This window comes from Moschus berezovskii, chromosome 27 (assembly GCF_049115385.1).
Source record: "Moschus berezovskii isolate FMDL1 chromosome 27, NW_MosBer_1.0, whole genome shotgun sequence".
Lineage (NCBI taxonomy): Eukaryota > Metazoa > Chordata > Mammalia > Artiodactyla > Moschidae > Moschus > Moschus berezovskii.
In genome coordinates, this window is record NC_142486.1 from 3,079,035 (window position 1) to 3,100,697 (window position 21,663).

Below are 21,663 nucleotides of genomic sequence, written 5' to 3' on the forward strand. Positions count from 1 at the left end.
TGCACACACGCGTTCCCTGTGACGTGTGGTCTGCTCCTGCAGTGTGCTCACACGCGTTACACACGTTCCTCGTGACGCGTGGTCTGCTCCTGCAGTGTGCACCACACGTGTGTGCAGCGTGGAGGGATAGGCGGCCGCTGAGGTGACCCCTCCGAGGGAGCCTGAGGCCTGGGAAGCCCTGTGGGGAGGAGCAGGGGTGCCCGAGGTGGGCTCTGGAGACCGTGCATCCACTGGGACACAGCCGGGCCCTGAGCTGGTGGCAGCGTGGCCGGCGGGCTCAGTGAGTCCCCGGCCTGAGGCTCCCCTACCGGAGGCCTGACCGGTGGTCCACTCTTGACTGCAGTTTGCCCTGCTGCAGCGCCCATTCGTTGGGCGATGACCTTCAGGGAGCCAGGACCTTCGAAGTGGTAATTCTGATCTCTGTAGCTCCCCCGTTCACCCGACTGGGTCACCTTTGGTGTTTTCCAGGCAGATCCGGAAGGTACTTGCTTTTTCAGATATATTGGACTTCCTGCCCCGTCTGATTTTCCAAACTGAAGCTTGGGAGCTCAACTTACGAGTCATTTTCTTGTTGTTTGCTTGTTTTAAACCTGATGCTTCCCCACCAAGGGGTAAGAATGTTCCTGGGACGATGGCCTGGGGTCCTCCTGGGGGCTGCTGACCCTGCCTGGCCCTGCTCTGCTGGGACCCTCTGAGCCCAAGGTCCAGGCCGAGGGCAGCCTGGCCTCCGGAGGGGGGCCCTCCCCAACCCTGTTCAGATCCGCCTCCTCGCCATGCTGGCCATGTGTCCCGTGCTGGGCGTCTGTCCCATGCTCACTCTCCCTGGCCCACAGCCCAGCACACAGAGTGGAGACCCGGCCTCTGCCATCTTCAGCCTCCTAGGCCCAGCTCTGTCTTGGTTTTTAAGATGTTCTAGCAAAACGTGTTACGTTTTCAATAGGAAGTAGATATTTTAGGTTAAAGACACAGGATTGTCAGATTCCTTTGATTTGCGGGTTGTATATATAAAAGGTTTTTCAAAACCATTTCCTGAACTGCCTTGTTTTTCTTTGGTTGTTCTTACAGAACTCAGAGCCTCTACTGCCTCTGGGGGTCCAGCTCCAGACCTCTGTAGGTGGGGGTTGCTTGTGGCCCAGGGCCCACTCCGGGCAAGCTGCCCACTGGCTTGTGCCTGGGACGCCCTGGCGGGGGTAGGCAGAAGGCGCTGCCGGCGGTCAGCGGCCCCAGCCCTCCCTTCCCAAAGGAGAGGCCCGACCATCTTCCCACGCCTGGGTTGTGGTTATTTACAGAATTTGAACATACTGGTCATCAAATGTGTAATGGCTTTTTCCTTCTCGAGTCTTTCGTTTCTTTAAGGACACAGTTATAACGTTCAGAAACCGTTTTGAAAGACTCCAGGTCTCTGCAAGGCCCCCTCTCCCCAGAGCTGTTCTCACTCCTCCCCTAGCCCTTGTCCACCACAATAGGCTGGAGCCCAAGTCAGCAGCCACTTGCGGTGCCAGCCTCGCCCACCCCGCGGCTCCTCCTGCACCCAGGCTTGGCACTTTGTCTCTGCTTTACCAGGGAGAGGCCTTAGAGTCAGCCACACACCCCAGGTCCCCCCACATCGTCCCAGCAGCCCCTTCTCAAACCAAGTCTGTCTGATTTGAAATCCTGTGCCTTTTGCCATGACGCTGGACCATTGAGTCTCTGCTGTTTTCATTTCTCAGAGTATCATCGGCATTTCTAATCATCTTCTGTGGGCCAGTTTTAATGAATGACTGTTACTTGTCAGGGCTTTCCAGTTGGCACTAGTGGTAAAGAATCCTGCTGGAGACTCAGGAGACGCAGGTTCAATCCCTGGGCCAGGAATATCCCCTGGAGGAGGAAATGGCAACCCACTCCAGTATTCTTGCCTGGAGAATCTGAAGAGCCTGGTGGGCTACTGTCCAGGGGGTCGCAGAGTCAGACGTGACTGAAGCAACTGAGCATGTGCGTTACTTGTTTGATACCGTGTGAACTTCTAACTGCTTTGTTTGGAATATTTCATTTAATACTCATGAGACTCTTACAGCGTACATACCGAGAATACCCCAGTTTTCCTGATGAGAACGGATCGGATGTTTTAAGAGATTTTCCCAGAGACACGCAGTCCTGGAAGGTGTCCTTTTAAATGGCTAAGTAATATTCTTCCATGAATGTGTGCCCTGGTGCCTTCAGCTGTTCCTCACAGGGAGTCTTTCAGTTCAGTCGCTCAGTTGTGTCCAACTCTTTGCGACCCCATGGGCTGCAGCATGGGGTCCCTGTCCACACCAACTCCCGGAGCCTACTCAAACTCATGTCCATCGAGTCGGTGATGCCATCCAATCATCTCATCCTCTGTCGTCCCCGTCTCCTGTTGCCTTCAATCTTTCCCATCATCAGGGTCTTTTCCAGTGAGTTAGTTCTTTGCATCAGGTGGCCGAAGTATTGGAGTTTCAGCTTCAGCATAAGTCCTTCCAGTGAATATTCAGGACTGATTTCCTTTAAGATTGACTGGTTTGATTTCCTTGCAGTCCAGGGGATTCTCAAGAGTCTTCCCCGGCACCACAGTTCAAAAGCATCCATTCTTCAGCGCTCAGCTTTCTTTATGGTCCAACTCTCACATCCATACATGACTACTGGAAAAACCATAGCTTTGACTAGATGGACTTTTGTCAGTAATGTCTGCTTTTTAATACGCTGTCTAGGTTGGTCATAGCTTTTCTTCCAAAGAGCGAGTGTCTTTTAATTTCATGGCTGCAGTCATCATCTGCAGTTTTGCAGTGTGGGATTTTGGAGCCCAAGAAAATAAAAGTCTGTCACTGTTTCCATTGTTTCCCCATCTATTTGCCATGAAGTGATGGGACCAGATGCCATGATCTTTGTGTTTTGAATGTTGAGTTTTAAGCCAGCATTTTCACTCTCCTCTTTCATTTTCATCAAGAGGCTTTTTACTTCCTCTTCACTTTCTGCCATAAGGGTGGTGTCATCTGCATATCTGAGGTTATTGATATTTCTCCCTGCAGTGCTGATGCCAACTTATGCTTCATCCAGTCCAGAGTTTCTCGTGATATACTCTGCATATAAGTTAAATAAGCAGGGTGACAATATACAACCTTGACAGCTGTTTACAATTAGGATGTAGGTTTGCTTTTTTAACAGAGGTCAGAATAACAAGGTGAGATGGATTTCTTTTGCATATAACAGCCCCATAATGTACCTGATATGGTAGCTCCAGGTTCCGTTCTGTTGGTCTGTTTCCCAATATCCGTTTTATGGCCCACTGTGGCTGCTCCAGCTCCTGCCGTCACACCCACATTCTGGCCATTAGGAAGGGAAGACGTGAAGAAGACGCTCTTTCTCCTGAGGACACGAACCACCCACATCTCACTGACCAGCAGTCTCAGGCATGCACGAGATGCAGAGAAACACCGTCCTTAGTCCAGCAGCTACGTGTCCAACTGAAACGAGTTTGTTGTGGAAGCAAGAGAGATGCGTGTCCAGGGGACTAGCTGTCCCTGTCACAGCCTGCCCTCTCAGCGCCCCCTGGGATTTGTGGCCTGGGTGATGCCAGTGGTCCTCTTCCTCTCCTGCTCCTAGAACTCCTTTTCTTCAATCCCCACCCCACCACCACCACCACAGTTCTGGCTGTCTCTGTTTTTCTGGGGGAGGCGCCCCCGAATGTCCACCTCCCCCACCCCTGGCAGCCCCCAGACTGCTGTCATCTCTGCACATTAGGGCAAGAATTCTGAGGCAAGCTCTCAAGGGACCACCCCGTGAGGTGGGTGGACGCTTGCCCAGGGTCCCTCCAGCACAGGCAGATTGCGCCCGGGTTCAGACTGCGTGTGGGCACCTTCAGGAGAATAGCTTTAACTGCAGAGCACAGTCATTAAAGCTCCAGCCAGAGCCCTAAACCAGAATGGGCCAGCTCTGCGGGCACCCTGGGGAGGCATCTGTTTAATCAAGGAGCTCCCCAGTATCTCCTCTTCCCCCCTTCTCCTCCTCCTGAGTAGACTGGCAGCCTCAGGATAATTTTTGGAAGAGTGAGTCAGGAGAAGCCTCTGAAATAGCTGTTGGAGTAAATACTGTGAAAATGTTTACGGTTAAAGCCTATTGGGAAATTGCTGTTCAGTGAGAAACGGTCCTGCTAGTATCAGTTACCGATGGCAGTCGATTTTGCTACTGACAGTGTGCCCACGTCCCTGACTTGTCAATCGCTGTGTTTTGTTTCAGTGAAGCCCCAGGCCGTGTACGTGTACCGTCTATCCTGTGCCTTGGGTTTGGACTGGAAAGCTCCCGGGAGGGGATTGCTCCTGCCCTGAGCATGCAGGGCCCCAGAGGCATTAGGGCAGGTGGGCGCAGAGCAGAAGTCAGGCTAGGATGCGGAGGGAAGGGGGCCTGACGGTGCTCCCCGGCACCTCACCGCTCCTCCCCCCGAGCTCATCCCTCGGGGATCACGTGCATCTTCTCATCTGAGCCCCAAGCCCCGTTTTCTAAGATTTCCCCCACCGTCTTATGACCTCTACCAGAGGCCAGAAGCCACACCCCTTCTCTAGGTGTCTTGACAGTTGTAGCTGTAAGACGATCTCAAGGTTGTGGTCTGATCCCATGTTAGCTCGGGGACTTTTCACAGCGCAGGAAGTCAGAACTCCGCCCTCCTCTGGCAGAGAGGAGCACATAACTTGTTTTGTTAATTTGCAGCAGTTAAGGGCTGTAGAAACTCTTTAACTGTCTGTCACCGTTACTGCCTTCCTCCCTGGCAGTGGTGGCAGAGGGGGGGTGTGTGTGTCCGTGGGCACAGATTCCCCCGCTGTTCATTGCGGCCCTTTGCCCACAGGTAGCACTCACCTGTCCTCAGCCCGCTCCCAGGCTGGGGGACGCTGGGCCCATCTTGGACTTGGCGGAGATGTACATTGATTGTGAGTTACAGAAGCGGACCGGCCTCCAGGTCTGGGGAGACCCCGGGCCTCAGAAGGCTTCTTAGGCAAATGTGTGATATGACCTTCGAGCCAAAATACTGACAGAGCACATCTCCATTGGGAGTTGGGGAGACTGAGGCAAGTGGAGGGGACAGGAGGCTTCTTTCTTACAAGACTAGGCTGCTCCTATACAGCCCAGTGGCCCTTTAAGCAGAAGCATGGATGACGTTGCCGTTACAGATCCCCCCCAACATTCTGGTGCTGAGTCAGAACAGCGTCAAACAGGAAGATGCTGTTGGAACAGTATCAAGATCCCCTTGTTCTGATTTTAGATTTGGAAATAGGAGCCCGTCAGCTGTGAGTCCCGTGCTGTGAGCTCCGCCTTCACGGCCATACGCAGCCCCTCTCTGCTCTGTGTCTCTGGAAGGATCTGCACTGGCCAGTCGAGCCAGTTGGAGCTTGTGACGTTCTCTGTGGGATGCAGGCAGCGGCTCTGAGCGTAGATGCTTGCACTGCTGAGTCACGTAGGGAGAGGTGAGCCCTCCCAGCAGGAGGCTCGCACACACCCCTCTTGGCTGGTGGGGCGCTAGGGTCCCTGTCTGCTGGGTCCCAGAGCCTGTTCTGACTGGTTCTTAAATCCCCCTTCTGAAAGCCTGTTTTACTGAGAGAAAGGGAATGCAGCTAAAGTGGCGCTTGCTATATCCCCGATTTGCCACTTAGATGCTGAACTGATTGACAGGACCAGATATCAGGCGCTTTTTGGTATGGACCCAGTGTCTGCTCCAGGGTTAGCAGCTTGCAGAGAACTTGGCGGTGTAGAAATCAGAGGGTGTGCTGGACAGGCAACGCCCTAACCCTAACCCTGCGTTACAGGCGGGGGCTTCTCAGAGGGCGAAGAGCGCTGGGCTCCTGTGCGCACACGGAGAGGGACTCGGGTCTGTGATGGGCTGGGCGGGCGGTCACCTGCAGGAGAGGACACGAGGTTCCCTCGGGTCCAGGGCGCTTCCCTCCAGACCCCCGCCCGCACGTGCGGCTGTTGCTGCTGCTCCGGGGCGGGGAGCGCTCGGCGAGGTGCTGGATCCACGCATGGGCTCGTGCGCCCGACCTGGCGTGGGCGGGGACACGGGTGGGGGCCGGCTGGGGGCGCAGGGCTGCGCCGTGCCCGCCCGGCCGTGTTCCCGGAGACGAGGACGCGCGTCGGGGCGCGGGTTTGCGCCCGTGGGCGCGCACGGCAAGGCCGATCCGTGCGCGCAGGCGAGCCAGGCCGCCCCCTCGCGGGCCTGACGTCCCTGCCTTCCTCTTGCAGGTGCACCTTTCGTTTCCCCAGCACGGCGATAAAGATCCAGTTCACGTCGCTGTACCACCAGGAGGAGGCCCCCGCGTCCCCGCTGCGGCCGCTCTACCCGCAGATCTCCCCGCTGAAGATCCACATCCCGGAGCCGGACCTCCGGAGCCTGGTCAGCCCCATCCCCTCCCCGACCGGCACCATCAGGTGAGCGGCCCGGCCGGCCCCGCGCCACTGCCCAACGAACCCGGGGCGCTGGGCTCCAGAACGCGGCCGAGGAAGAGGAAAGTGGTACAAAGAGGGGGTTCTGTGCTTGATACACTGTGCAGTCTGTTTCTGGAAAATGGGCCGTGGGCGGAGAATTTCAAACTATTTTAAGCGCATCAGGGGACCTGACAACTTGAAGAGAGTCTCTGGAGAATGATCTTACAGAGTGAAGAATCACTGCCTAATTAGTCACTTTTCCAGTTTGAAACTCTGTGCTTTAGGGCCTTTGAAAGCAGGCATGCTATGCTATGCTAAGTCACTTCAGTCGTGTCCGACTCTGTGTGACCCCATAGACGGAAGCCCACCAGGCTCCCCCTTCCCTGGGATTCTCCAGGCAAGAACACTGGAGTGGGTTGCCATTTCCTTCTCCAATGTGTGAAAGTGAAAAGTGAAAGTGAAGTCGCTCAGTCGTGTCCGACCCTTAGCGACCCCACGGACTGCAGCCTACCAGGCTCCTCCATCCATGGGATTTTCTAGGCAAGAGTACTGGAGTGGCTCGCCATTGCCTTCTCCGGAAAGCAGGCATAGGTACCATTTTTTACAGTGAAACTATTTAAAAGGAGGATTTCGATACCAGGATTTGGTGGACTTGGATTTTCTAAACTTGGTAGAAATCCTTTCCAAAGTTTTAGAAATTAATCTAGATGTTAAAGAAAGGCAGGTCCTCAAACGTTCTCATCCTTGTGGTGCTATACAAAGTGAGCCCCTGGGGGGAGGCTTGAGGCTGATGCCCACAACCAGAGACGGTGGGGAGGGGGAGGGCTGGGGTGAGCTGCCCCACCAGGAACACAGCGGGCCCTCTGCCTCCTTCCCCTTTTGCTGTAAAAGCATGTTGAAAAACATGGATTTGAGGACCGAGATTTAATAAACTTTACAGCAGTTTACTGCTTGGTTAAGGATATTTTAACATGAGAGGGGCCCTGGAGATCCCGCCACCGCAGATCGGGCTTCCTCACACATCGCCCGGAGGAGAGGCAGACTGTATCTCAGGGTCGGCATGAAGCTAGTTTCAAGCTCATGTCCCCCCTGAAAGGGTCTCAAGGGCCCTGGGGACCACACTCTTGACCGAGCTCCCCCAGCAGAGCTGGCGCTCGGCACCCCCGGGATCATCGGTGACGGTCATGGCTGGTCGGGGCCCCAGTTTTGCACCTTTAAAGGTTTACAGTTGGAAGCTCAGGTCGGTTCATCTTGGCATGGTCGCTGGTCTCCCATGTGCCCTGTGTTCTACCCTGTGTCCGTTACCAGCTGGGAGTCATTTGCATTGAGCTGCCTGGAGTCAGTTCCCTCCCGAGCCGGTGAGCAGGCGTGTTTCTCTTGCAGAGACAATTCAGGGATGCCTTTGAAATGTCCCAGCCTGGAACTCCAGACCCCAGTTCTGGTTCTGGCCGCATCTCCAGTTGGTGGGAGACCCAGGGGCAGGTCTCTGCAGCCTCCTCGGACCTTCTCTTCTCTGGCGATAAAGCCAGCCATCGATGAAGCCCACCCTCTGACACTGCAGTGACCAGGGATGACAGGGAGGAGCAGTGAGTGATAAGGCCTGCTGTGGGCCAGGCCCTCCACTCAGCAGCTATACCTGTGGTGTTTTATTTAGTCCTTAGGGATTTACGAGAGAGGTTCTGTCTTAAGCTCTTTTCAGGTTTCCAGCAATAGCTCTGTTCTCAAATCCGAAATGTACCACACCACCTCCCTGTCCTTTGACATCTACCCTGAGAACAACCTAAAACATGAGGGCTCCACTGGAGTTCACGATGAAGTTACGCTGTGAAAATGCTCTTGCACTCATACATCTATAATTTATGCACCGATAAAAAAATTATGCGTCGTAAAATGAAGCAGCCACTTTGGGAAACAGTCTGGCAGTTCTCCAAAACTTTATAAAGGTTTACCTCAACCATCCAGCAACGCACTGGAAACTCGTCCAGCGGGGTTCAGGGCAGCATTATTCATAGCCGCCTCCAAAATGGAAACAACTCAGATGTCCATCAGCCACTGAGTGGAGGGAAACTGTTACAGCCACGGCGTGGAGAATAAAAAGGAGCAAAGTGCCGGCACCTGCTACAACGTGGGTGACCCCTGAAAACATGATGCAGAAGGAAAGGAACCAGTCCACAGGAGACCACGCGCTGTGTGGTTCTCTTGACAGGCAATGTCCAGAATAGGCACAGCCTTAGAGGAAGACAGTAGATAGCAGTTGCCAGGGACTCGGGAAGTTTAAGGGAGTGACGGCTCCCTGTCCTGGGTTTCTTTCTTCTTTTCTGGGTGATGACCATGTTGTGGAGCGAGATGGTGGTCACACCACCCCGAGTCGTACGCTGGAAACGGGCACAACGTGTGGCGTGCATAGCGTGGGGAGCTGGTACTGAAGCCCTGCTCTGACACCTTCACCCCGCAGCACATTGGGGCAGGGGCGGGGACACCGGCCAGGCACGTGCCCCGCACCACCGGGAGCCCACGGGCCGTCCCAGGCTGGGCGCGACGGCCCTCCGAGGCCCTTGCACGTCCGCCAAAACCAGCTCAGACTGGCACGGGCCTGTGAACAATCAGCTTAGGATCCAGCCACATCGACGGCTTTTATGGACAGAAAGTGTTTTGGTTTGTACCTGAAGAGCTTCATAGAATAAATGTAATTCCCAGTAACATTTTGAATACGACCCCGCGAGTGTGGAGGCCTGTGTGCCTGGGGGAGGCGGCGGCTCTGGAGCCGGGCCAGGGTTGCCGTAGAAGGGGTTCCCGGAGCAGAACCGGGCCGGGCCGGGCCGGGGGCGGGCCGCGCGGGGTCTCCGGCGTGCAGAGTGGAGCATCTTTGTGGGAAGGCTGTAGCTTTGAGACGGGCACCTGCAGTCTTGGCCTCTGAGTGTCAGAGGGAAGGATTTCTGTTTATATCCGCCTGTCTCCGCGCGGGGGAGTCGACTGCGCTGGAAACCTCAGGGCCCCTTGAGGTTTTGCTGCCCGGATCTCCTAGCTCCCGCCCCGGCGAGGGAGCAGGGCGGGGCCGGCGTGTTTACAAACAGCTGCCCCGTCTTTCCCAGCCCCTCCCTGCGCCCCGCGTCCCCGCGGATCGCCGGGGAGGTGGGCTGCGGCCCGGGCCGCGGGGGTCCCCGTTGGGCGCCCCCGTCCCCCGCCGCCGCCGTCCTCGTTTGCCGCGTCTGCGCCCTCCGCTGGGTCGGTCGGCTTCCTGCGGCTCGTCGAGCCCGACCTGGGCCGGCCCTCTCCGGAGCGGGTTTGGGGCGGGTCCTCTCAGGACTAGGGGGCGGCTGGACCGGTCGGGGCCGCCCCGCCCGCCTCCCTGCTGGCCGGGCGGGGGCGGAGGCGGGTGTGTGCGGGTTTTTTCCTGCCCTAAAGTACTCCACCCAGAAAATGAATGAACTCTCTTTGAAACAAGTTCTGCTATCTTAAGCAGCGTTTTGTTGACTTTTTTTTTTTTCTTTCCCCGTTTTGCACTGAACTGGTGTCTTTAAGAAAGAATCGATTGGTTAATCATTTTCTGGGTGTTACAAAAAGAGACTAATCCTTAGAGCTGCAGTTTAAAGAAAACTGCTGGAATTCAACCCGAGAAAGGGCGCAGCACAGATAGAGCCGCCGACCGGTGGCTCAGACAGTAAAGAATCCGCCTGCAATGGGGGAGACCTGGGTTCAATCCCTGGGTCGGGAAGATTCGCCTGGAGGAGGAGAAAATGGCAACCCACTTCAGTACTCTTGCCTGGGGAATCCCAAGGACAGAGGAGCCTGGTGGGCTGCAGTCCATGGGGTTGCAGAGAGTCGGACACGACTGAACATCTAAACACACAAGACTTTAGAAGCTATTTCTTGAGTAAGGCCTTTCTTGATTTTTCTAATATAGAAAGCACAAAATCAAAAGTAACCTGCTTTGTGGAATTCGTCCAAGGTTAGCGGAACCCTGTATGAGATAAACAACAGGCCACTGACCTCGGTTCCTAAACCACTTGTCACCCTGACCGAGCAGTCCATTCCGGCTTCACTGCGGCGGGGGGTCAGTCCTCACCCCCTCTGCAATGCTGTGTGTCTTCTGAGTTCGGATGGGGCGTGAGAACGGCTGTTGTGTTTCTGGCAGACTTTGGATTCTACCTAAGAGTGATTGACTCTGCATTTCCTTGGTTCTCCCGAGGACCCAGAGCGGAGGCTGCCTGTGCACCTGTGGCCCTGACCGCACCCCCACACACCCCCACACCCACCTGGTCTCTTTCCTCATCTGGAAACTGGGGAAAGATAAAAACTGGTTCATCGACACAGAAAGATGCGGCCTTCCGTGTTCTTTCTGGTTCTCTTCCTGCCTCTCCAGGAGTCGGGGCAAGGGGGCCTTTTGGCGGTAAATTGTTGAGAGGAGGTGGGCTGGGCTTGTGCTGTGGTCCCGTCTCCCGGGGGACCCTGGGGCCCTGAAGATCCTGCCTCATGTGTTCCTGGGTGTGCCTTCGGGGAAACGCCCGCCTGGCATCCTGCCGCCGAGGGCCCTTCCTTTCCAGATGACAGCTGTGGTTCAGGAAGCAGGCGGAGCAGAGGGAGGCCTGGGCCCCCTGCCTGCATGGAGAGAGGGGCACTGGGAGGCCTGAGCTCAGCCTGGCTCATCAATGTTCTGAGACGACATGCATTCCAGACACCAGCTCCCCTTTGTGCAGTCACTTGCCAGGGTTTCAGAGCACAGAGTTTCTCTTCAGGGGCACAGACCTGGTCAAGAGAGTGCTGAGAAGCTGGCTTCCGGGAGTTCTCTTTGCCTGTCCTTTGTTTCCCCCAGATTACAGAAATACTATGTGCATGCTACACAAAATAGAGATGTTTCAGAAAGTGGAAACCCTCAGTGACACTCCTGGAGAGACGTCTACAGGGGCCTCTTCATGTGAACGTGCAAAGAGCTCGTCAGATGGGTGTCAGTACTTGTGGCCCCGCCCCGGAAGGGCGCTGTGGAGCCCAGAGGGTCCTGCTCCTCCTGTCCCTCTGTCTCAGCCCCTTTCCTTGTCACCACATCACTCGTGGCTGCACGGTAGACTGTTTTGACATGGCCTTGGTTGACCGGTCCCCCCGAAAGAGCCACGCAGCTATTGCTGGTTTCTTAGTCTTGTGGGTAGCTCAGCAGCCGGTCTGGTTTGAAGTCGCCTCTCTGAGTGAGTGAGTGAATGAAAGTCGCTTCAGTTCAGTTCAGTTCAGTTCAGTTCAGTCGCTCAGTCGTGTCCGACTCTCCGCGACCCCATGAATCACAGCACGCCAGGCCTCCCTGTCCATCACCAACTCCCAGAGTTCACTCAAACTCATGTCCACAGAGTCGGTGATGCCATCCAGCCATCTCATTCTCCGTCGTCCCCTTCTCCTCCCGCCCCCAACCTTTCCCAGCATCAGAGTCTTTTCCAGTGAGTCAACTCGTCGCATGAGGTGGCCAAAGTATTGCAGTTTCAGCTTTAGCATCAGTCCTTCCAATGAACACCCAGGATCGATCTCCCTTAGAATGGACTGGTTGGATCTCCTTGCAGTCCAAGGGATTCTCAAGAGTCTTCTCCAGCACCACAGTTCAAAAGCATCAATTCTTCGGTGATCAGCTTTCTTCACAGTCCAACTCTCACATCCATACATGACCATGGGAAAAACCATAGCCTTGACTAGACAGACCTTTGTTGGCAAAGTAATGTCTCTGCTTTTTAATATATTATCAAGGTTGGTCATAACTTTCCTTCCAAGGAGTAAGCATCTTTTAATTTCATGAAAGTCGCTTAGTTGTGTCCAATTCTTTGCAACCCCGGGGACTACACAGTCCATGGAATTCTCCAGGCCAGAATACTGGAGTGGGTAGCTTTTCCCTTCTCCAGGGGATCTTCCCAACCCAGGGATTAAAACCCAGGTCTCCTGCATTGCAGGCGGATTCTTTACCAGATGAGCCACCAGGGAAGCCCGTCGCCTCTCTGAAACGTCTATAAACAGCTCATGCTGAGGCCATCAAACCCTGAGCTTTGATTATTTTGTTTACGATACTCTCATTAGGGTCGTGAGCCACAGCATTTTAAGAACAGCGATTAGGAAAGAGCTGGCTCTGACATTGCTGCCGGGCCCGCGAGGAGGGAGGGGCTCTCAGTGCTCTCTTCCCCCCGCAGGACCCTGCTCAGTGCTCCTGTGCTGTCTGGCCGTGCTGCACCCACTTTGCAGATGAGGAAACCGAGGCTCCACGGAGGCCATCCTCTCCAGCGAAACCGTTGGGTGTCTGGGCTGCACGCTCAGCGGGCCCCCACAGGGAGAGGCAGTGCTGATTGCGTGCCTGCTTTTTATTCTTATCAAAATAATTCGTGCACCGAGAAAGAAACCCCACCACTAGTGCAGAAGGTGCTGAAGCTGACGGTTCTACGAAGACCTACAAGACCTTCCAGAACTAACCCCTGATCATAGGGGATGGGAATGCCAAAGCAGGGAGTCAAGAGATGCCTGGAGTAACAGGCGAATTTGGCCCTGGAGTACAGAATGAAGCAGGGCAAAGGCTAACAGTTGTGCCAAGAGAACCCACTGGTCATGGCAAACACCCTCTTCCAAAAACGCAAGAGAAGACTCTACACATGGACATCACCAGATGGTCAACACTGAAATCAGATTGATTGTATTCTTTGCAGCTGAAGATGGAGAAGCTCTGTAAAGTCAGCAAAAACAAGACTAGGAGCTGACTGTGGCTCAGATCATGAACTCCTTATTGCCAAATTCAGACTTAAATTGAAGAAAGTAGAGAAAACCACTAGTCCATTCAGATATGACCTAAATCAAATCCCTTATGATTATACAGTGAAAGTGACAAATGGATTCAAGGGATTAGATCTGATAGAGCGCCTGAAGAACTATGGACAGAGGTTTGTGACATTGTACAGGAGGCAGTGATCAAGACCATCCCCAAGAAGAAGAAATGCAAAAAGGCAAAATGGTTGTCTGAGGGTCTTAGAAAAAGATGAGGAAAGAGAAGTGGAAGGCAAAGGAGAAAAGGAAAGACATACCCATCTGAATGCAGAGTTCCAAAAAGAGAGAAAGCCTTCCCAAGTGACTGATGCAAAGGAAGAGGAAAATAATAGAATGGGAAAGACTAGAGAGCTCTTCAAGAAAATGAGAGCTACCAAGGGAACATTTCATGCAAAGATGGGCAATAAAGGACCAATGCACTTAACAGAAGCAGAACATATTAAGAAGAGGTGGCAAGAACACACAAAACTATACAAAAAAAGATCTCAATGTCCCAGATAACCACGACGGTGTGCTCACTCACCTAAGCCAGACATCCTGAAATGCGAAGTCAAGTGGGCCTTAGGAAGCATCACTACAAACAAAGCTAGTGGAGGCGATGGAATTCCAGTTGAGCTATTTCAAATCCTAAAAGATGATGCTGAGAAAGTGCTGCACTTAATATGCCAGCAAATGTGGAAAACTCAGCAGCGGTCACATGACTGGGAAAGGACAGTTTTCCTTCCTTTAAGAGTGCTCAAACTACTGCAGAATTGCACTCATCTCACACGCTAGTAAAGTCATGCTCAAAATTCTCCAAGCCAGGCTTCAACAGTACGTGAATTGAGAAATTCCAGATGTTCAAGCTGCACTTAGAAAAGGTAGAGGAACCAGAGATCAAGTTGTTATCATCCACTGGATCATAGAAAAAGCAAGAGAGTTCCAGAAAAACATCTACTTCTGCTTTAATGACTATGCCAAAGCCTTTGACTCTGTGGATCACCACAAATTGTGGAAAATTCTTCAAGAGATGGGAATACCAGACCACCTGACCTGCCTCCTAACATATATGCAGGTCAGGAAGCAACAGTTAGAACTGGACATGAAAAAACAGACTGGTTCCAAATCGGGAAAGAAGTACATCAAGGCTGTATATTGTCACCCTGCTTATTTAACTTATATGCTGAGTACATCATGAGGAACGCTGGGCTGGAAGAAGCACAAGCTGGAATCAAGATTGCTGGGAGAAATATCAATAAACTCAGATATGCAGATGGCACCACCCTTATGGCAGAAAGCGAAGAGGAACTAAGGAGCCTCTTGATGAAAGAGAGTGAAAAAGCTGGCTTAAAATTCAGCATTCAACAAACAAAGATCATAGATAGTATCTGGTATCATTTCATGGCAAATAGACAGGGAAAGAGTGACAGACTTTTATTTTCTCGGGCTCCAAAATCACTGCAGATGGTGACTGCAGCCATGAAATTAAAAGACTCTTGCTCCTTGGAAGGAAAGTTATGACCAACCTAGACAGTATATTAAAAAGCAGAGACATTATTTACCAACAAAGGTCCATCTAGTCAAAGCTGTGGTTTTTCCAGTAGTCATGTATGGATGTGAGTTGGACTGTAAAGAAAGCTGAGCGCCGAAAAATTGGTGCTTTTGAACTGTGGTGTTGGAGAAGATTCTGGAGAGTCCCTTGGACTGCAAGGAGATCCAACCATTGAATCCTGAAGGAAATCAGTCCTGAATATTGATTGGAAGGACTGATGCTGAAGCTGAAACTCCAATACATTGGCCACCTGATGCGAAGAGCTGACTCGGGAAAAGACCCTGACGCTGGGAAAGATTGAGGGTAGGAGGAGGGGATGACAGAGGATGAGATGGTTGGGTGGCATCACTGACTCGATGAACATGAGTCTGAGCAGGCTCCGGGAGTTGGTGATGGACAGGGAGGCCTGGCGTGCTGCAGTCCGTGGTGTCGCAGAGTCGGACAGGACTGAGCAACTGAGCTGAAGAAAGAAGAGGCTTCGGCAGGCTGGCCACGCCCACCGGTCCTCACGCCCCTCGGCTCCTCCTCACTCTGGCTTCTCAGTCTCAGATCACTCCTGGAGCAGGCAGCTCTTTGCTCAGGCCTGGCATCACGGCAGGGACCCTCTAGAGATGCCCTGTGTGTTTATTCTGTGGCTCTTCCCTGTTTTGTTGATGGCCAGGGGATTTAATGTGGACTAGGAAACTCCCTCGGAGAAGGCAATGGCAAGCCACTCCAGTACTCTTGCCTAGAAAATCCCATGGTTGGAGGAGCCTGGTAGGCTGCAGTCCGTGGTGTTGCTAAGGGTCGGACACGACTGAGCGACTTCACTTTCACTTTTCACTTTCACACATTGGAGAAGGAAATGGCAACCCACTCCAGTGTTCTTGCCTGGAGAATCCCAGGGATGGGGGAGCCTGGTGGGATTCCGTCTATGGGGTCACACAGAGTCGGACACGACTGAAGTGACTTAGCAGCAGCAGCAGCAGGAAACTCCCTCAGGGGACACTCAGTGTGTTGGTCAGTTTCTCCAGTCATCTCTGAGCCGCACATTCTCTGCCCAGAGATGTCCTACTCGCCTGCCTCCAGCTCTGCCCACCCCCCACCCCCTCTGCAGACGTGTGACCCCAGGGCGGCCGGGTACCAGGCACAGCGCTCTGGACCCAGGCCAGCCCGCCGGGACAGCTGAATGAGGTTTATTGAGGCTGGGGCCACCATGTGCGTGGACACACCTTCTCCAGGCCAAGCCCCCCAGGCCCTCTGGGCATCAGCAGTGCCCTGTGCCAGAGGAAGCTTCCCCAGGGAGGGTCTGTCAGCAGCAGCCTCCCCCACTGTGGAAAGCAGCCTCCCCTCCCGCTGGGGAGCCCGTCTTGCTGCCTGTTCACTGTTTCCACTGGAAACTGTTCTGTGAGGAGTGAAGACAGCCTTTTCTCTGGGCTTTGCCCTTGGAGGGCAAACCTTCTGAGATGTAAACCTTCTGAGATGTTTTACAAAGTATGGACTTGGGATGGGCAGTGGACCCCAGTGCCCAAGCCCAGAGTCCTGTCTGCCGTCTGCACTGGTCAGGATGCCCCGTGGGTCACATAAGTCAGATGCCAGTGAGATTTTCCCAGATGAGCCCTGCGCGCCCACCAAGCTGGACATCACCTGATCTGCCTGCTGGGGGCTGATGTGTTTCTGGGGCACACTTCTCACCCCTGTGGTCAGAGCATGGACCAGGTGTTGTCCAGAGCGGTGCTGAACCCCTCTAGACTGGAGACTATGCCCCGGCACCTCTACAGTGGCAGGTCCTGCAGCATCGCCCTCCCCCCACCCCCGTCCGAGTTGAACCCCCATGTGCTGTGGTGTTTGCTTCCCCAATGGACACATTTGGAAACCTGATGCTGAGTGTGTGAACGTGTTACCAGTAAGACACTTTCCCTCCCCTCCCACCTTACTTTTAAAAGCTTGGGTTTTGTATGTTTGGTTCAAAATGAAATTCAGAAAGAGCCGCTTTTATGACTGCTTCCTACCTCTCAGCAGCTGGTTTATTATTGTTGGTGGCTTAAAGCTCAACATTCAGAAAACTAAGATCATGGCATCTGGTCCCATCACTTCATGGGAAATAGATGGAAAAACAGTGGAAACAGTGTCAGACTTTATTTTTTTGGGCTCCAAAATCACTGCAGATGCTGATTGCAGCCAGGAAATTAAAAGACGCTTACTCCTTGGAAGGAAAGTTATGACCAACCTAGATAGCATATTAAAAAGCAGAGACATTACTTTGCCAACAAAGGTCCGTCTAGTCAAGGCTATGGTTTTTCCCGTGGTCATGTATGGATGTGAGAGTTGGACTGTGAAGAAAGCTGATCGCCGAAGAATTGATGCTTTTGAACCGTGGTGCTGGAGAAGACTCTTGAGAGTCCCTTGGACTGCAAGGAGATCCAACCAGTCCATTCTAAAGGAGATCAGTCCTGGGTGTTCATTGGAAGGAATGATATCAAAGCTGAAACTCCAATACTTTGGCCACCTGATGTGAAGAGCTGACTCATTGGAAAAGACTCTGATGCTGGGAGGGATTGGGGTGGGAGGAGAAGGGGACGACAGAGAATGAGATGGCTGGATGGCATCACCGACTCAATGGACGTGAGTTTGAGTGAACTCCGGGAGGTGGTGATGGACAGGGAGGCCTGGCGTGCTGCGATTCATGGGGTCACAAAGAGTCAGACATGGCTGAGTGACTGAACTGAACTGAAAGTGTCTATACGCGCAGGACTTAACCTGTCTCTGTATCTGCAGAGTCTAGTTGAGAGGGAAATGATTCCTGAAAATTGCCACCTGGTTTGCTAGGATTCCGACCCCAAAGAGGGTGACAGTAGGGGAATCCATCATTAATATCAACTGCCCCCTTTTTCTCTGACACAGTGTTGCTTTTTCCTTCATCCCTCCCTGAGATCAGTAATTATCTCCTGAGCCCCTCCTACGGGCCACAGAGGGCTCCCCACCTTGGAGGAGCCGGGCAGGGAAGCCAGAGACAGCAACCCAGCCAGAGAGGAGGCTCTGCGTGTGTGCCCAGGAAACTGGCGCGGAGGGCTTTCCTATGAACTTGACTTAAGGGCGAGTTGGGGGCATCTTGTCCCTTGGACAGTGAAGGGAGATGCCCTCCGGGGCTGTGGGGAGTGGGCCTGGGAGGCCCCCTTGCAGGTGGGAGGCGGAGGCAGGGGGAGCCGGGGATGCATGGAAGGAGACGGTGACCTCCGAGCTATGGTCAGCCCCCAGCTCCGGGACACCGCATACCTGGATTTGTGACCCACTTTTAGAGTATATGACGGTTTTCTCTGAATACTTCTAAATTTTCAAAACCAAAATTTCCACGCGACAGCCAACTTGTTAGCTGCAGGAACTGGGCCACGCCTGTTGGTGGAGCCGTGGGCGGGGCGGGCGGGGCGGCCCTGGCGCCGAAAGCACTGCGGCTTGGAGGGGGAGCCCCCGCTTCCCGCCCCGACAGGCGCGCAGGTTGCAGGTTGCAGCCGGAGGGGCGCGGGGCGGGGGCGGCGGGCCGGGCACGTGTCTCTGCGCGGCCGCCCCGCGGGCGCCCCCGTGTGTCCGGGTGAGCGCACCGCGCCCCTCGGTGCCACGCGGGCATCCCTCAGGGCCGGACCTCAGGACGTGTCCTTTCTCTCCGCAGTGTCCCCAACTCCTGCCCCGCCAGCCCCCGAGGGGCCGGCTCCTCCAGCTACCGCTCCATCCAGAACGTGACCTCCGACCTGCAGCTGGCCGCAGAGTTCGCCGCGAGGGCCGCCTCGGAGCAGCAGGCCGACACGTCCGGAGGGGACAGCCCCAAGGTCTCAGCCCTGGGCGCGCTGGTCGGTGGCCGGCCGGTGCAGGTGTCCCTGCCCTCCTCCCCGAGCCCCCCTTGTCCCGTCTACGGGGCCAGGTCGGCTCCAGAGCCTCCTTACGGTCTCCAGGAGGGCGTCAGGCTTCTCGCCTCCCAGCTCAGTGTTAGTTCATTCCCATCAGACAGCTGTCCTTAAATCAGTCTGCTGAGGAGGTGAGAAATTTCAGAATCAAACCTGACTTTCCGCCATGAGGCAGAATTGGCTGCCCCTAGTCTAAACCCCCAGCAGGAGGTGGGGGTGATGTTCTTAGATACCCCGAGAACCTGCGTCCTCCCTGGAGGGAGGTGGCGGGATTGGAAACGCGTCTCTCTGGGTTCACCCCTCGTCTGCGCCCCCAGGATGAGTCGAAGCCGCCGTACTCATACGCTCAGCTCATCGTGCAGGCCATCTCGTCCGCGCAGGACCGGCAGCTGACCCTGAGCGGCATCTACGCACACATCACCAAGCATTACCCTTACTACTGCACGGCCGACAAGGGCTGGCAGGTGCGCCCCTTCCCGGTCCCCGGGGCCGCGCACTGTGACCCCCACCCCGCCCCGAGTCCTCATCATCCCCCCTGGGAGCCCGCGGACGGGAAGATGTCCCCAGGCTCAGTGCATGGGGCGCGCCTGTGTGACCTTGCAAACACGACTCCCTGCTCTCCACAGACCATTTGTTGTTTAGGTTCATAAGACCTTCGTCCGGTGTTCTAGTTGGCTCAGCACGTGTTCTGAACCTGGCGTCCCCCGGATGAGGGCTTGTCCTTAACGTTCTGGCTTTTCTGTAACGGCTGCTCATGAGCCCGTGCTGAATTTTCACAGGCACGACCGCTGTGACATCTCTGTGCTCGGGGCCCCTCCGGCCCTGACCACCGGCTCAGGTGGCCGGGCCCCCGCGCGGGTCAGAGCCACACCCACCATGACCAGTGACTCCCCGCTCTGCCCACAGAACTCCATCCGCCACAACCTCTCCTTGAACCGCTACTTCATCAAGGTCCCTCGCTCCCAGGAGGAGCCGGGGAAGGGGTCCTTTTGGCGGATAGACCCTGCTTCAGAGGCCAAGCTGGTGGAGCAGGCGTTCCGGAAACGGAGGCAGCGGGGCGTCTCCTGCTTCCGCACCCCCTTCGGGCCGCTGTCGTCCAGGTGAGTCCCCTTGCCCCGCCGCCCCCACAGCCACAGCCAGTGAAACTGCTTCACCTTTTCTCAGAGAGACCAGCTCAGGCCCTAGAAGCAGGGAGAGGGCGTCGGCCGGACTCCTAGATGAGCTTTGTTTTCTGGGTGTCAGTTTATTCTGGGTGAGGTTGGTCCCCGTCCCAGCAAGGCTGCTGTTCTTAACTTAGAAGCACAAGCTGCTTCCGGCGGGGGCTGGCTGGGCCCGTCGGAGGTGAAGGCGCTGGTCTTGGCCTTCCCCAGGCCCAGGATCGCGGGGTGGTGGTTCATGTGGCGGGCAGCCGGCTGTGGCTGCAGGAGCGTCAGGGTTGGGCAGCACTCGGGCATGCTCACTGCCACAGTCCTGTCTCCCCGTCTCCTAGGAGCGCCCCAGCTTCACCCACCCACCCTGGGCTGATGTCCCCGCGTTCCAGTGGCTTGCAGACTCCAGAGTGCCTGTCCCGGGAAGGCTCGCCCATTCCACATGACCCTGACTTTGGGGCCAAGTTAGCTTCTGTTCCCGAGTACCGCTATTCCCAAAGCGCACCCGGTAAGCCTGGTCTCGCCCTCTCGTCTGATGTCCCAGGACTCAGAGCCATGAGCCCCCCAGCAGGGCGTGTGCGGGGCCCCGCTGACCCGGCCCCTCCTCTGCAGGCTCTCCAGTCAGCGCCCAGCCGGTGATCATGGCCATGCCGCCCCGGCCGCCCAGCCTGGTGGCCAAGCCTGTTGCCTACATGCCAGCCTCCATAGTGACGGCCCAGCAGCCCTCGGGTCACGCCGTCCACGTGGTGCAGCAGGCGGCTCCAGTCACCATGCTCAGGGTGGTCACCACCTCCGCCAGCTCCGCCAACGGGTACATCCTCACCAGCCAGGCCGCAGCAGGGGGCGCCCACGAGGCGGCGGGCACGGCTGTGCTGGACCTGGGCAGCGAGGCGAGAGGTAAGCTGACCGTACGGTCACCTTGGTGGGGTCGCGTCTGGCTCTTGTGGGTCTTCGGAAGGTGGAGCCATCAGCCTGGGCCATGGGGCTCAGGCCATCTCGGGCAGGATGTCTCTGAGGGGCCGCCCCCCGTCCCCTCCCATTTTCCGGGGGGACGTTCCTATGAAGCAGCGCTGATCATCTTCTGAAATGCCATTCCCCGCAAGCAGCATCTGGGCCTCCGGGCACCCCTGGACTAAGTGTGGGGCCTCAGACTGGGGCTCCCAGCGAGGGCTCTTAGATGTCCTTCAGAGTGAAAGAGTCAGAGTCCTGAGTTACAAGTCAGGGTCAGGGGGTTAACGCGGCGATGGTTGGGAGCATCAGCAGTGCTGTCAGAGGCCCTGGAGCCAACACTCTGAATGAAGCAGTGTCTTAGGGACGGCGGGCAGCTCATCCCAGCAGTGGCATCCCTTCTGATCCCGTCCTAATGACAAGACGAGCGTTTTGGTGAGAGAAAGCTAGATCATGGCTCCAGGTGCGAGTCATTTCATTCCAGATGATACGTGTTCTTTCTCAGATTAAACTTGCTTTGGTTAAAGTATGCAGTATTTAAATTTTCCCCTGAAATCCTATGGCTTGTATTTCTCTTGTTTCAAAACATTCCATCAGTGGGAGTTTTCTTTTGAGAACCCACGTCTTCGCCCAGTGTCCTGGCTTCAGGCCCTTGGCCCCCCGCCCCGCCCCGCCCCAGGGGCACCCCCTCAGGGCCACGGCCATGGCTCTGATGCGTGCTGCCCCCTCAGGCTTGGAAGAGAAGCCCACCATTGCACTTGCCACCATCCCCGCCGCCAGCCGGGTGATCCAGACGGTGGCCAGCCAGATGGCCCCGGGAGTCCCCGGACACACGGTCGCCATCCTGCAGCCAGCCGCACCAGTGACCTTGGGGCAGCACCACCTCCCAGTCCGGGCCGTCACTCAGAATGGCAAGCATGCTGTTCCCACGAGCAGCCTCGCCGGCAACGCTTACGGTGAGGCCCCGCCT

The 21,663-nt window shown here is 55.3% G+C and overlaps 1 protein-coding gene across 1 annotated transcript in view; it reads left to right on the forward strand.

The window, feature by feature from the left end:
- FOXK1 (forkhead box K1) overlaps nt 1-21,663 on the forward strand; it is a 55,090-nt gene that overhangs the window by 27,337 nt on the left and 6,090 nt on the right. The window contains exons 2-8 of the mRNA XM_055410398.2: nt 6,226-6,411; nt 18,366-18,522; nt 18,915-19,061; nt 19,504-19,697; nt 20,087-20,253; nt 20,358-20,642; nt 21,425-21,649. Coding sequence (XP_055266373.2) covers nt 6,226-6,411; nt 18,366-18,522; nt 18,915-19,061; nt 19,504-19,697; nt 20,087-20,253; nt 20,358-20,642; nt 21,425-21,649 — 1,361 coding nt within the window. The remainder of the gene's footprint in view (nt 1-6,225; nt 6,412-18,365; nt 18,523-18,914; nt 19,062-19,503; nt 19,698-20,086; nt 20,254-20,357; nt 20,643-21,424; nt 21,650-21,663) is intronic.